Source organism: Pteropus medius, unplaced genomic scaffold (assembly GCF_902729225.1).
Source record: "Pteropus medius unplaced genomic scaffold, Ma_sr-lr_union100, whole genome shotgun sequence".
NCBI lineage: Eukaryota > Metazoa > Chordata > Mammalia > Chiroptera > Pteropodidae > Pteropus > Pteropus medius.
The window spans coordinates 8,536,023-8,552,263 of NW_024342644.1; the positions used below are offsets into that span (position 1 = coordinate 8,536,023).

The 16,241-nt window shown below is 43.5% G+C and overlaps 1 protein-coding gene across 5 annotated transcripts in view; it reads right to left on the reverse strand.

Annotated features, from left to right (window-relative positions):
* SAMD4A (sterile alpha motif domain containing 4A) overlaps nt 1-16,241 on the reverse strand; it is a 90,656-nt gene that overhangs the window by 47,200 nt on the left and 27,215 nt on the right. For 3 of the 5 annotated variants that reach the window (XM_039866576.1, XM_039866573.1, XM_039866574.1), the window contains exon 2: nt 39-148. In XM_039866576.1, the coding sequence (XP_039722510.1) occupies nt 39-148 (110 nt within the window). Of the gene's footprint in view, nt 1-38; nt 149-11,372; nt 11,637-16,241 lie in introns of all 5 variants that reach the window. The other 2 variants (XM_039866575.1, XM_039866572.1) reach the window with 1 other exon arrangement.

Genomic DNA, 16,241 nt, shown 5'->3' on the forward strand with positions numbered 1-16,241 from the left:
GGGGCACCTCTCAGGGAATAGATCCCCGAAATACATACCTGAGCCTCCAGCTGGCACTCGGTGAGGGCCATCATTTCCTCATAGGTCATCTGGGAGAACAGCGCAGCATACTTGTGCAGGCGGAGGCTTTTTAACCAGGCTGGAACATCTGTGGTGCAAGACGTGCAAGAGATGGGGAGAGAAATTGAGAGGGGATGGGAGAAGATGACAAAAGATGTGGGAATAGAGAAAGAAAAAGAGAGTGATGGTCAGAGGGGGGAAAAAAAGAAAAAAAATACCTTTGCGTTACTGCTTGTTTAATTTTGGCAGCAAATTCTGGACTTAGAAGTCTCAGTCTAGCCCTGACATTCTTAGTCTAGTTCTGTTGGGTTCCCTTATTTCACTTTAGACCAGGAGGTTGCTACCTTGGGGTCCATGGGCTTTAGGGCATAAAGGAATTCCCTAAAATTATATCCCAATTTGTGAATATATGGGTAGTTTTCTGGCAGAGAAACATCCATAGCTTCTGTAAGATTCCAGAAAGGGTTCATGATCAAAAGAGGGACAAGGAACCATTGCATTGGCCAGACTACTTCATTACTGATTTGGAAAGAACTGACTTAGCATTTTAAAACTACATACGATGACTCTTAGCCCTCAAGATCATTTCTTTCTAGGCTCAGTGAAGATTTCCATGTGCTGTTTCTGCCATTTTCACAGGGACAAGGAAACCAGGCAGCTGTAGACCCCTACTTGTGGAGTCGTCGTCATTCTTAGCCTGATCGTTCTTTTTCCTTCCTATACTCCAGTGGGAATAGAGCATCCTGGACCCCAAAACTATCACTCTAGTGCGTATGTGTGTCTGCTGACCATTTCTCCAAGTTATGGAATGTATCTGGATGTGTCTCTGACATTTTCCTTGAATGTCAACCACAAATATACGAGTGTTGGGAAAGGTCTGAGGCATGAAAGGTCCAAAGACTGGCTAAGCCATAGGATAATGGAAATTCCAAACACATCCAAAATAAGCCCCAGTTTGGAATTCTGGAGTTAGGAAAACTGAATAGTAACTGTACTGAAAATCCACGGGTGACTGATTACCTTGCTAAATACAACCAAAACAAAGCCCTTGCCCATGCTCTTTCAAGTCAGAGTTTTTGAGCTAATAGGATCTTTAAGAAGTTTCTAGAATCATCTTCCTCCACCTGACTTGTTCTACAGATGGCAAAATTAAGTCATTAATTCTAGATCACAGAGTAAGTACTCAGTAAAGTGGGGACCAGAACCAGGTCTTCTGATTCTCAACATTTTCCTACATCATATCAACGTCTTGTAAAATGGGGACAAAACAGCCAATCAGTGGGAGGGCTAAATAAACAGTGACTGTAAAGTCAACTGAAATGCTGAAGCACTGGCTAAACATTATTCATGATTTCTATGAAGTATTATCTATTACAAACCATGTTGATTGCAAGATATTATCTATTGCTAAGTGCTTTATTCTGAGGCACTGACAGAGACCAAAAACACGCCACGATAAGTGGAAACTTTGCAATTTTCAATATTTAGAGTAGTTAACTGGGATTGATTAAAGAGGCCCGGCCTGTTCTAAAATCAGGCCCTGCCCCTGGGTGAACCACATCCAGGCTTGGGGAATGTGGGTATGGGATGATCTTCTGAAACTCAAAGGTATAGGAGGGGAGAGTGGATCTGGTGAGGTTACTTTTTGATTCACAGTAATGTGAAGGCCAAAGAAGAATTTCTGGAGAAATAGAATTAAATTTCCAATGGTATTTTAAGAACAGATTCAGTCATCTCAGGCAAGAAATACCTTGATTCTGTGCCTGGAGCCCTTCATTCTACTGTGACAGGTGGAGAGTCCCTCTGGGACCACCATTAACCACAAAGAGACAGGGCTTCCCCAGGCACAAAGTACCAACCGCTTACATCCTCCTCAACTCAAACTGTGATTCAATCACAAGTCCCGGACATGCCAACCTGGGAGGTAGTTTCCTTCCCACGACATCCTGGAGCTGTCTCACCAGACTTTGTTCTCCAGCATGTTTCTGTTGCTGTTAAAACAATGCTCAGACTTCTGCAGAGTGAGTAGCAAATAACTAAGCTCCAGCTTTCAGGCCAGTGACATGTTACCGCTTTGTCACCAGGTTTCATGTTTGCTAAATAGCAAAAATCTTTGAAAAACCCAAGCTGCTGCTCAGAAAACTCAATGATCATGATTCAGAAAAATCTGGGTAACCAGTGCCAACCTCATGAGCCAAATTTTCACTGGGTGCCCTACAGCTTAATCATGCAAAATCCACTGATGATTAAACAAACAGAATCCCGAGCTACTAAATCACATGGCAAAGTGGGTGCTTTATAAGCCAAGGTAACAGTATGAGTCGGAGAGAGTGGGGTGCAAGTCTTGGCTTGGCAACTCCAAGTTCAATCAGTGCTTGTTCCTTTCTATAATAGTATTTAACAACCAGAATTCCCCTGGTTAGAGGAATAGAAGAAACTGCTTCGCTCATTTAGTCAAAATACAGGTCACTGGGAGTTGTTTTCCTAAAAAAATTTCCTACACAAATTCAGAGCATAGCAAATTAGGCCTTCCTGAAGCGTTATTTCTGGATATGTTCCCAGGAAACATAAGCTCTTCTTGGCTCTATGTTCTTTGAAGCAGGCACATGTTGACTCTGCTTATACAGCAAGTGTCTCAGAGCCTAGTTCAGTGTTGGGTGCTTAAAGAGCTCTCCTACCTGCAATGTGAACTGATGAACAAAGAGGAGGAAATCTCAGTTCTTAAGAACATAGCCTATTAACCTTCACTCTCTGGTTGGTGGCGAGGCACCTTCTGTTGCCACAGATTAAAACAAAACACCATCAAAAATGGAATCATGCACCTTCACTATTTGACTCCTCCCAAGCCAGGAATTCCAATGACCTGAATGCCAGATTCTGTAAGATGTTGACCAGGGACAAATTTTAACTAAAAGCTCAGGTCCTTTTCCATGGTCCAGATGCCACATGGTTGGATGGAAAGCTGACCACTACCTAACATAACCTCAGACCTACCTTTTTCATTCTGTGAAATGGTGGCTATGGTTGGAAGACACAGACAAGCAGTGGAGAAGTGAAGGTGTTTCCTGGAGGAGCTATGCGACTGAAGGCATGCATGCCTCCTGGGCTCCCACCTCTGGATGGTACACAGCTTTTTAGCTTCATCAGGGCTGCTTCTGATGGATATGCCAATGGAGGTCCCAGACTAGAGAGTCACTCTTTCACGTAGTGCAAGAGATAAAGATGCTATGGCTTCCTTGCCAAGTGTGGGCATCCTGATATTTGCCCACTCGACATTTTTCGAATATCTACTATGTGGGCCAGGCTCTGTGAAGTCATGTTCCTGCCATCAACGAACTTTTAATCTGGAGAGAATGGCTGACTCAAAAAAAACTGTCATAGCTGCAGGACAAGTGCTAAGTCTACTCAATGTTCTAGGAAGCACGGAACAATGAGCTTTTCGGTTTGCCTTAGGAAGTGAGGGATAGCTTCACAGTAGCAGCAATCCCAGAGTCACTGGGCAGACCATATTGAGAAAGCTAACCCAGGAAGCAGGAAGAGCATATAAACAAATCACACAGCCAAGAGAGCATTCGGAGTTGAGCAAACATTTTGGTGAATGATAGAGAGTGGCTAGACACAAAGTGGGGCAAATAGGCAGGGGGTCAGATGATTGAAATCTATAATGCTGAAACAAGGAGAGCAGACTTTATCTTGTGGGTGGGTAATGAGAAGCTATTAAAATCTGAGCAGTTGAGGCACAGTCAGATGAGTATGTTAGAAAGATGATGACTGTCAATGGAAAGACTGGACTGGAGGATGGTGAGAGTGGAGGCCAGGAGATGAATTCAAGCCCTTGGAGGTGGCTTGGGAGGGCAATGGCAGAGGGGAAGGAAAGGATGTAAATCGACGGTACTTGATGATCAGGGAAGAATAGAGAATAAAAGAGAGAAAAGAGCCGAATTAAGATGGCTCCTCTGATTCAGGTTTGGCGAGACAGAAAATACAGGAGAGATAAAAAATGCAGGGAAGCAGCAGGTTTGGGGTGAGAAGAGAGAGATGGTGAACTCCTCTTTAGGTCAGTTGAATGTGACTGCCTTTAGGTCCTCCAGGTGCAGAAATCAGCAGCTCAAGATCTCTGAAGGGAGGTCTGAGTCAGAGACCCATTTTCCTTATCAGTAGCACATGGTGGTTGTTTTAGCCATAGAAGTGGGTGAGGTCACTCTGGGAAAGAGCATGGAATGAGAACAGCAGAGAGCCAGGGCGGAGCCCTGGAAATACCAGGCTGTTAGGGGAATATGTGGGAAGAGGAGCCCATGAGGAAACTGAGAAGATAAGGCCAAAGGATAGGAAGTTTCTAGGAGAAAGCACCACCACTCACATGAAGACAGTGGGCCTTCAAGCCACAGTGTCCATCCTTTACAAAGCTCTTTCCAGATCTTTCTACGGTCCACATGGTTTATTTTCTCATAGCCATTTTTTATAAGGGTGCTACACCCACCTTTTATATGTTCTGTTCTGTATTTACCTGCTGGTCTTTACCAATGGAATCAAGTTTCCAATAGTGTTGACTTCTATTTCCCTTTTAGAGTTTGGCCAAATCAGCCACAGAGGGGCTTTGTGGTGTGTGCCCCAGTGCACACAGGATGTGGGCTCCAATGAGACTCAGTCTGCTTTTCTCAAATGCCCGCTGTGAGAATGGCTGCAAATACCAGTCAGGTCAACAGGCTATGCAGCACCTGCCCCACTAATGAGGTGGCACCACAAGAGAGAGTTGGTGGGACCAATATTGCTGAAGGGCACAATGTGGGAAGCAAAATAAAGGGCAGGGAGTGAAGGATTCCTGGAAGAGAGAACATGAAAAGCCTCGTTTTCCACATGAAGGCTCACCTGTGGTGGTCCTGGTACCCGCAGATGGAAGAGAAACTCCCATTCATCACAGAAAGCCAGGCTAATTTCAGACGACTATTTTCTAAGATATGACTGCATCCTTGGTCTTTGAGGGAGAAGCGGGGAAAGCCAACTGAGGGGTTAGAAGGGACTAACTCTTCAATGCTGAAAATATGCCTTTCAAAAATGAGGAGCAGAAGTCTAGTAACACTATCAAGATTACTGAAGACTGTCTTTATTTTTGGCCAGAGCAGAATGAGGAGCCCAATTCTGTTCCAGCCTCTGAGAAAAAGAAAGAAGGCATCTTGCTCTCTGATCCCTGTGGAGCTATAAGCATTCTCCTCGACCCTGGGACGTGTCCATGGTGACCTCCAAGAGGGGTTCCATGCTTGTGGGGAGCATGTTGAGGTCTTGGGAGGCACAGAGATAGCCTACTTTGTGGTAAAATACTCACTTAGAAGGGTTAGATGCAAACAGAGAGACTAAACTTCTCCTTGTAGTTTCTATTAGCTATGACATTTATAAGTGATGTTCTACACGCAGCCTGCTTTGCATTGTTAAACAGCAGCTGGGTTCTACGTCAAAAGCTGCCCTCTGTGTGCCACCAAAGTCCTTAAAGCATGTCACGTGCCTGGTAAAGAATGGTGGCTAAAAGACCCAGGACTTTTAGAATCCAAAGGAATCTTGGGGATTTGCTTTTCAAAGACATCAGGGCTCTCAGCCTATCTGAGAAGAGGTAGCATAAGTCTGAGCCTATAAGGACCTATCCATGCAGGTCATATGTTGGCATCTTGGAATTAAGTTAAGCAAATTTACTAAATTCTGGCCTTTAAGTTAGATAAGTTCAAGACAATGCCTAGAAAGTCAACATTCGGAAAACAGCGACTGGTTCCCACGACAGCCATGTTGAAAAGTGTCCCAGCCACACAGGAAGCTGTGTCACTCCCCTTCCGTCGCTCCCCTTTATGACCCTATATTCACAACCTTCCTTACGAAGGCTTCTGACAAGTTCCTTTTTCTTAAAAAAGATCACACTTCTCTAACTTTTCTAATCTCATTCTGGGACAGGCAAAAGTTCAAAGCTCTACATTTCAAAAACAACCCCAAACCCTGAACTGACTGTTTCGGGATAGGCAATATATTTCCTTTGCTATGAAGAAAAAAAGTTTACATAAGTTTCATTTAAGAAAGACTCCTTAGAAAAGGCAAACCGAGCATATTTTCATAGTCACTGGTCTCCTCCACTCTTAACTGCTATGTTTCTATCAAGGTTATTAGAGCCAAAGCTTTCTTTTCTACTACTGTCATGTCTGTACGCAAACCGTATGAACAGTTTCGGTTACCTCTATATTTTTGTACTAACATAATGCCACACACCATAAGTATACTCGATTAATGTTAATTTGTCATGGTATGGCTGAAGCTCATATCAAGAGAAACAGACCCCCAATCTCCCCCTCTCACACTGATAACTGTGAGTAGAAAGTCATGGAGCTTCTCACTTTTCGGAGCCCAAAGTTTTGGGCTTTGCTAGCCAGAAATCTAGAATGGAGTCCGTCACCTGCACTTTACTGCAGGTGAGCATAATGCTTAATATGTGCAGGTGAGAGGAGCCAGGGCTCTTGAAAAGGCTGGGCCAGCAACAAGCATGGTGCGCTGAGGTCCTGGCTGGCACACCTCCACTGGAATGTTCTACACGTCCCCTCAGTCTGTTTCTTCTCCTATGTACTCTTTGCTATAGATGACACTATGGGTATGCAGATGTCCCAGGCAGACACCCGTGCAGCATCCTAAATTCCTCCCACTCCATCACTGTCCACATTCCTTCAGCGTACACTCATTTCAGAGCTGTATCAATTCCATTTCACCGAGATCCTGCGAACGTGTTCCTTGTCTCCATTCTTACTGCCGAGCGCCTTGGTCCGATTTCATTTTCCTCCTCAGTTACTGAAATATCTTCCACCTTTCATCTGGCCTCCAAATCCAGAATCCCCTGTCCTCTCCTCACTTTGATTTATCCTTCACATTGCTGTTAGGGTCCTATTTCTAGTATGCAAATCGAAGCAGGTCATTCTGCTGCTGAAATTCCTCCAACAGCTTCTACCAACGTCAGGAAACAAGCCAAAATCCTTTGCCGAGCCTAGCACCTGGCTTTTCCGTCTCCCGCACTCTCAACCCTCATGCCATAGGACCTGCTTGGTCGAGTTGTCTCATCACCATGCTTTCCCACGTGCTACTCCCTCTGTGTAGAATCCTTTCCCTCACCTTTTATACTTGGCTAACCTGCAATTACGCTCTGGCACTCAGCTCCAGGTCTCTCCTCCTCCAGGAACTTTCCTTGATTTCCCTCCACTTTGACTTAGGGCCCTCCTTGGTGCTAGCCAGACCTAGGGTAAGTCTCCAAGATGTTTTCAAAGCTGTTGCACCAGCTTCAGGTACTTGTTTATTGCTCATGTGACAGTGAGTCCCTTGAAGTGGGAACAATCTCTTTTGCCTGTCTCCCCAACAGCTTGTCCAAACAAAGCCTCTCTCAGCAGGTGCTCAAAAAAGTGAACTGACTTGAATGAAGACAGAGATGAAACCTGTTAACCAGTTTTAATTCCCTTCTCTCTGCTCCCATATAACAAAGCCACATCAACCACCAACAGTCTTGGTCTTTTTAAAAGTCTTTAGTTGTTGGGTTTCTACATTTCTGAGGACATGATGCTAATATGAGGGCAAAAGTGCTTTTTCTACCAATGGACTTCTCTTTCATATTTTCTCTTCTTTCTAGGAATTTATGAGAATATCGTTTGTTTTTTTTTTCTTGGCCACATGAAGTCTTTACATGAGGGAAGAGGTAACAGAAAACATCCTACTCATGTGATGCCGAGGGAAAGAAGGCTATTAGAAGTGAGCACTGACTCAGTATCAAGAATCTTTCCTCTTTCCTCTGGGCTAAGTTGAATGCAGTTTTTGCAAAAAACAAGGACAACTGAATTTAGAAACCACAACCAGTACATTTAGGCCATGTATAACCAGTAGCCTCCACAGGGAACGTTAAAGGGGGAAACTTTCACATTCCCACTCAGGCTCTCACTTCTGTTCATTAATTTCTAGTTGAGTAGTTGATCCCAATCTTCCTTTAGCCTGATAAACCCGTCTGAGATCCTTGCCCCAAGGGACAGCCAATCTGTGCTTCAGAGCTGACTTAAACCTTCAGGATGAGTATTTACTATAAAAGGAAAAACAAAGCAAAGCAGGCAGATGATGTTAATTCTCTGAGAGCAGGAGTTGGTCTACTTGGGAGAGGACTTAGTGAGAATCCCTGGCAGGGAGTGCTGACACCAAGACGAAAAGAGGACAAGATCGATGTTTGTGAAAACATAAAAAGAGCAAGAATGTTGGGCCGTGAGCTTTATTTCACACTTTTGACCCGAGAGGCACATTCCTCAGGGACAATTCATAGCCAAACCTGGCTACTCTGTCTAGATGAAAAGGAAGGACTGGATGAACACAGTGTTTCAGCAAGGTATGCACAGCTGTTGGCAAGAATGATGAATTCACACTAAATTAAACATAATTATGGTGACTTTTTATTATTTTCCCAAGGTGTGGGGTGAGGGCTGACATGCATCCCCCAGAGATTTAGGACTCCTCCAAATTCTACTACAGATTCCTTGTTGTTCTTGTAAACAGGCCATTTAAAAATTAGAAAAATAACAATTAGATGATGGCTGAGGTGGGCCAGCACGTATCGTAAAAGGGCTGACATTCCTGTCCAAAGGCCTGGTCACAAGAAGAAAGAGATGTGGATCTGGGAGGAAGAGCTGGCTCTTTTTAAAAGTACTTCAGCGGATTTTGTATTTCATTTCTCAGAAAGTATGAATTAATTTGGAAATTTAAACGGGCATCTGCTCTTGGACCTGGGAATCAGATGGCACATTTTTGGGACAGGCTTGTTGAGGGCTGCTTCTCTGGCACTCTCCTGGGAGGCTGTCCTGCGTTGTCTTTGATGGCAGCATCCTGAGCATTGGCCACCCCGTGAAGACTTGTCAAGGGAGGGGCACTTGGCTTTTACAAACACTGGCCTCTGACTCTGGAATGCTGCTACTTTCCACTGTGGACGCTTCTACTATGTGACCTATCAGCTAAATTGCAAATATACTTTTCCCACAAATAGAATCCTTCATTGTCTCTCACGTTCCTTTCTTCAAATACGTTTTACCCTTTAATTTGCTAAGGGCTTGATATTTTAAATCCTAATCTAATTCTCTGGAAGAAATACAGTTTAGTAGATCAGCAGAAGGTAGGCACACATAGAAGAGAGTCTCCAGTCACCAAATAGCCTGTTTCCTTGGGCCTATAAAGAAAATCTTGGATATAAGATCTTGTCTGTGTCATTTTCTGATTGAAGAAACTCCAGGGAGACAATTCTCATCATTTCTATAGGATAGTCCTTGAACTTTGGAATATTTTGGCTTTTACTCTAAAAGAAATGGGACATTTATTCAAATTTTCTCTTATTCATTTCTCTTTAAAAACGTGTTTTTATTTATTTATTTTTTTACTCATTTCTCCAAATGCCAGCACACAATGAGCACAACTTTACATACTTTGAGAGAATGTCTAAGGTGTGCATGACCTGAAAAAAAACAAAGAAGAAAAAAGAAAGAAAAAGAAAAAAAAGAGAAAAGAAAAAAGAAAGGGAAAGGAAGAAAGAAAGAAAAGAGAACAAACCTCCCATAATGGGTCGGTGGAACCAGCATTCCCCTCTGGGAGAAGTCTGTATCCTGGTGAACGGCCTTCCCGAAGGACCCTCCTTACCCTTCAGTACAAAGGCTTCCTTCCCACAGTTACCAATTAGAACCACACATACACTTTCTTGGAAACATGCCATCCAGACGTTCCACTTCGCCTGGAAAGAAGCTAGTCCACGGCAATAGTTGTCTCCGCCTCTCTTGGTCCCTCAGGTACTTCGATGCCCCAGTGACAAATGCCCTGCTGGCTTACCTAAAGCTTGGCTAAGCCTCACCTGCTACCCATCACCTGGGGCTCAGCTGCTTGAGCACATAAGCATGTCACATAAACTCAGAAATGGGTTTTGCTAGGTATCCAAAATTATGACATATTTCCCTGAAAACTGTGAAAGAGAAAGAGGACACACAATCCCTTCCATACCAAAACAAGCATTGTTTTTGCTACGTGTTAAACACCTTTAAAGATCCATTTGTATTACCAGAGGAAAACATCAGGACACATCCACTTGTTCTGGGCACTCAGCATGGTACTACGGGATGGGGCAGGATGGGGAGGGCACGGACCTACGCAGCCAAGAGGAAGGGTCAGGGAATGCACAGAGGAGCGGCTTCATTCCCTTTAGCTGCCTCTATTTTTCAGCCTGGTGCTCTCTTACAACTGGCACCTTTCTGGGCAGTTGTAGGTATCTTTCTGTGCCTGGGTTCCATGGGAGGGAGGGGACTCGGTACAGAGCCTCCTCTGTCAACATTGATCCTTTTTGAGGGAAAGATTAAAAACAGCAAAACCTCGGGACTATTAATGCCAGCAAAGAGAGTGCTCTCAGAGCCTCCTGTCAGCATCGGAGTCCCAGGAGCATGACTGGTTATTGTTTTTCCATCTAAAATTGTTATTAGTGTGTCTCTGATGAGCATCTTTCCCTAAGGACTCCCCAGCCCTTGAACAATTGGCATCTAAAAATACAGAACACACATATCCTCTTAACCTATCATGGGTAATTTGGAAATTTCTAGCTTCTGATGAGTATCTTTAGAAGAGGGTAGATTTACAGGGCAATGTAGGAACATTTATTTATGCCGCACAAAAGACCTTCATCACCCGTATGCAAATCTGTTATTAGGCTTAAAACACTGTCAGAGAAGTATTTTCACGTCCCTTAAACAGATGCAGAGAGAAAGGTTGAAAGGTTTCTTTGGATATCAAAGGAAAAAGGAGAGAGAAAGGAAGCGCACTACTACAGTTCTGCATTAAGAGAAGTTTAAAAAAAGATTCTGTGGTTTGTTTTGCTGAATTATTGACGGTTCCCCGGCCATGGCAACACACGGCCAATAAGGTAGAAGGCTGGAGCAGCTCAGCGTCTTTACAAACAGGGCAGATTAAGGAACGCACGTGCAAACAGCAGATCCTATCAGCGTTGGCTGTGACTCATTTGACTGCAAGTCACTGCATTAAAAAAAAAAAAAAGAGGGTGTTGACCTCTCTTGCTCTAGTTCTTGCTTCCCAGGTTTTGGCAAGAAGACCTGGAAGGGGAATCCGAGCCCTTCCTCCAAGGTCAACCCTGGAGCTCTGCGAGGGGTGGGTCCAACACATAAGCCTGGGGGAGGGGTGAGTTCCTTCTCTCTTGCTGACTCCCTCTCTTTTGACCCTTCTGACTCCAAATAAAGGGAGAGACTCTATTCCCAGTGGTTTCTCATTCAGTCACTCACCTTTCATACCACTACCTTCTTCTTGGAATGTGTTACGAGCAGTGGTCTGATCTTCTAAGTGTTCACTCCCACCACTTCCTGAAGAGGCTACACTGCTTTGTGGAGACAGGGGGGCATGATCGGATGGGAGGCACTGGGGTCCTCTAGCTCGCAAGTCCTCATGAGACATCCATCCATGTCCTAGAGGCTGGTTTGGCACATTCATGGGTGGGGTAAGGGACACAGATCGTTTCAAAGGGCTGTGGTGTGCCTGGCCTGAGAGAACTGGAAAAAAAAAATAAAATGAAATAGGTTATTCGCCCCCCTTTCGCCTGGGCCGCAGAAGAACCCATAATACCCCTGAGAGATGCCGCTAGCTGTCTTACAACTCCATCAGTGGTCCCAGAGGGTGACTACAGGCCTGGCCCGGTCCTTCCCTTCAAGTGGTAAACAGGATGCTGTCTACCTCTTGGTAGGTTGGGTTTCTCCAAGGCGGCTACACCTATAGTGCCTGCACGTCTGACCTTAGCCTTTGTGTGTGGGGATCTGGTTTTAGTTCAACTTTAGAAATCAGGATTCGTAGCAGTAGGCCCATAAATCAGGCGAGGTGTGACAGCCTGGCAAAGTGGCCATCTGCCAAGAGCGAAAAGAGCATGTGCTGGACAATTTTTTTAAACACACACAAAACGACATTACCCATGTTGTTAGGGTGGACCTTCCTTACCAGTGGGGACCTTTGCTGGGCTGAACGAGAAGAAGGCAGACTAGTCCTTCTGACCAGGAATCAGGGTAACTAGCACCTCTGAAGGGGGTGCAGGCTCAGCGAGGGCCCAGCACTAACACAGACCTCGGGGAATGGAACACTGGCAGTGTGTGTGAAAGGGTTGATTCTTTCGCCTGGCTTCACAGGTTGAGGCCAAACTTATATTGAAAACACTCCCAGGTAACAAGGCTTTCATTCAGGAGCCAGTGGGGTGCTCCCGGCAAGCTGGGAATGGCTTTCACCAGCATGTTCAGCCCTTCCTCACAGTAGGCAACATCTGCGTAGCCCCCAACTTTAATTTCTTTTCCAGAAGACTAGGAAAAAGCAAAAAAACTCACATAACTAGCCAAATTAAATTGAGGTCATTCAAGGGAGGGATTTAACCAAAATCAACGCTGAGGGAGCCGACGTTACCCTTGGTTGGTTTTGCTGGGTGTGTGAAGTGACAACTTTACGAAAGAAATCTATTCATAACATTCTCTCAGCACTGGTTCCTGACAGGTCCAGTTTATTTTGACTGCGGCAGTACTAACATGGAATTGAGCCACATGCATTTTTAAACATTTTTCAGGGAAGTCATTAAGTTTCACCTCAGGCTCTCTCCCCTCCAATGAGGTATTTGCTCTCCTAAGTCTAGGCTAGCACTTCTTTATTGGCATGAATCTTTCTGTGTTTTTATTTTGGAAACAGACTTGGCGTCCCAATGTAGTAAGTTCTGCTTTTTGTTAAACTGCATTTAACAAAAGAAGACCTGAGTAGCAGATTACCTTGCCCCCACCTAAAAAGATAAACACCAGAGCCAAAAAACCAGGTGTTTCCCAAACCTTTATTTGGGGCAGTAGTGGTGTGGGTTGGCTGCTTGTGGTCAGCTGACATCAACCAGGCTCTGAGAGCAATGAGTCCACACCTTTATTGTCAATGCTCCCATCTGGCTTCATGTGGCTGGAAGGGCAGCCTTGTGTATGAAAGGGACACAATCAGGTCTAGAAACTTCTTTATTGACAATAAAAGGATGAAAAAAGGGAGCTGCTGAGTTTAGTATTTGTAATCTAAGAAATTTCTAATTTGTGTAGATTCTATCAAAGGCAAGGAATTACCATCTAACTTCAAAATACGCAAAGGGAACATTAAATTTTTTTTTTTTTTAATTTTGACTCTAACAGGCTGAAACAGCTTGCATTTCCACTAAATAGACTTGGGAAGAAACTATAGAAAAAGGCTCCCTGGAAAATGCATTGCTACCTGGTTGGATCAGAATTAGCAAGAGAAAAAGAAAAAAAGGGCAGGAAAAGAAAAATAAAAAATAAAAAAACAGCAGCAAAAATGAAGAGAGAAGCCAATAAGAAGAAAAGCCAGACATCCAGAAAATCCATTTCATGCCTGTCTAAGTATTTATATAAAATTGGGTAGACTTTTTTAGGGCTGCCCGAGTGCTGTGATGTTTCAGCTTAGACGTCTTTGCTTTCTGCTACCTCTGCAACCATTTCAGAATATCTGGTGGATGCTTTAAATGTGCCAGCTAGTTGTGCCCCAAGTGGATGTGGGGGCTCCTCTTCACAGCCAGGATTGAAGCAAGCATGAAACCATAGAAACAGGCCTTGCCAAAAAGAAAGACACAGCTGGGAGCTGGCAGAATCCTTAGCACCTAGCCCAGTTAGAGGTGATAACTGAATCGATAACCATGGGGGAATAACGCTACTAAGATCTCCATGTTTGGATGCTAAGAGCAATACCACACATATGTAGTAGTCGAATTCCATTACTGGATAAAGCCAATTTGCTTCTTTCCACCTAAATTTTCCTTGAAATCTATGCCACATCCCCACCTATGGGCACCCTTAGGGAAGCTTCAATATTCAAGGAATCCACTGGCTACTGAGAATGGAACTAAATGTTTACCTAACTTAATGGGACTTACAGGGATTTATTCATAGAAACTACACTTATTTCCGTATACATTCCTGAGCTTGACTGAAGTCATAGGGCATGAAAGTGGCCTCTGCCTCTAATAAAACATCAAGTACATCTGAAGTGCCAGGGGCTTTTCCCAATGACTTTCTACTAAAGGCCCCTTCCTGCCTATATCATAAAGACTCCCACAAAGGGCACCAAATTCAGAATGTCTCCTTAGGATCAACTTTCCATAGCAACCAAATGAACTACCTCAGACCGAACTTTTGATCTGGAGAGAAGGCCATTGGTTTACGGCCAGGCTGGACACTACACCTAAACTGAAGCGAAGTTGTGCTGGGCTAATGTCTCATTTCTCCGAAGAGAAATGAGGGCCCAAGGTGATACAGGCTTGTCTTCCTGTGGGAAGGAGATTGAAGCAGGTGACAGGTGACCTCCAACAGTGCCACTTTGAGGTAATAGTGACCTCAAAGCTGATTTCGGTGTGACTTTGTGTGCTGGAGTACTCTGTTTGGCATAAAGTGGCAGAGGGAGTAAATGCCACGGGCAGGAAGAATTCAAGAAAACAAGCCCCACGGTTGTGGAACTACAGAGGTGGCCGGCAGCAGAGGATCGCTGGTTGCCCCATCGCTCCGTGTTTTTTAAACCAAAGAACTCATATGAAGTGGAGAGGGGATGGATATTCAGGCAAAAATAAATAAATACATTCCTTTTCCTACGAGTAGGGAGGGGAGAACAGTGACAAGACAGACACACTGCCCCAGGATGATCCTGGCTAGAGGCAGACCTTTCGAATGTTCTCACTTGCTGACTGCTGTGCGGGTGACAACGGCTAACGCTTCATTCCGATTTAAGCTGCCCCAAAGTCATATTCAAATGATGCAGAATTAAATAACCTTGAAAAATAAAAACTCAATATAGATTAGTAATTGGCAAGTTCCAGTAGAACCGAGGCCCTAAATTCATATTACATTTGTGACTTTATAATAGTGAGGGTGGAAGGCTAGCATGTGTCAGGGAAGATTTATTATACTGGAAATCATACTAAAAATTACCCGAGAGAGCAAAATCCTGCCTCTTTTGCTCTGGAAAAACTGAAATTAAAACTTAATATTGTGTACAGTATAGATACAATATTGCTAATATTTTTAGAAATCTCTACAAGAAATTTCAGGTATGTCAATAGAATACTGCAAATTTTGGGACACATAAATTCAAGTAAACCAAAACCAAATAATAAATATTGAGTAAGTCTAGTTGAACTATGAAAAAACCCAGCTAACAAGAATCTTGCTATAGCAGTCGAGTAGCGTGAAGCACGTACGGAGGGTCTTGTAATCTGGCAATGAACTCTGTCATGCCATCAGGGCCAGCCAACTCCATCAAAAGTTATGATTTCTTTTTTATCTCTGAGCATCTTTAATGTGGCTCCTTTCAATGCCTTTTTAGAGGAAAATACGATACCTGGCTCTGGGTTTTGTTCTCTTGAGTATTTTCTTGAAAGCCTGGAAATCGATTTATTTCCCATTTCCTTTGACCAAACTCGACTTCCTTCTCAACTTTTAATTATTGAAATAAGATTCAGGAAAAGGCTTTTCAGGATGTTTTGTGCTCTTTTAAGAACATTGGGTATAACTACTTTTTCTGCTCTCCAAGATGACAAATAAAAGGGTTTGTGGAAAGAGAAAGTTTTGGGATACGGGTCCAAATATTTCCTTGGTTCACTGTCAGGTCAAGTATTATACCTCACTGTCAAGGAGGGAAGTGATCTCCATAAGCGAACGGCTCAGAAAACTGAAGCTTGACTCTTACATCAAACTTTATCCTAACAAACTTTAATGGAGATCTTTTAAAGATACATTACATACTTCTCTGCTCTCTTTAAAGTTATATATCAAATATAACTTATGCTTTAAAAACTATTGTTACGAGCATAGATTCATAACATTTTAAAGCTGAAGCCCCCTGAAAGACTACAGAATTCAGTAATTCCCAAGTTGTGAGCTCTGGGTCCTGGGGTAGTAGAAGGACCTGAGAAATCCTATGTGCACCCAGCCTTGTTAGTAGACGAAATACTAGGCTATGAATGGTTTTTATATGTATATATAAAGAGTATTAGAATTAATAAAATATAAATTTAAATGTTGCTGAATTCAAATCTCTTTTTGACATTTTTTTGATTAGTAGATTCGAAATATGGTGGTTTTATGAAGACT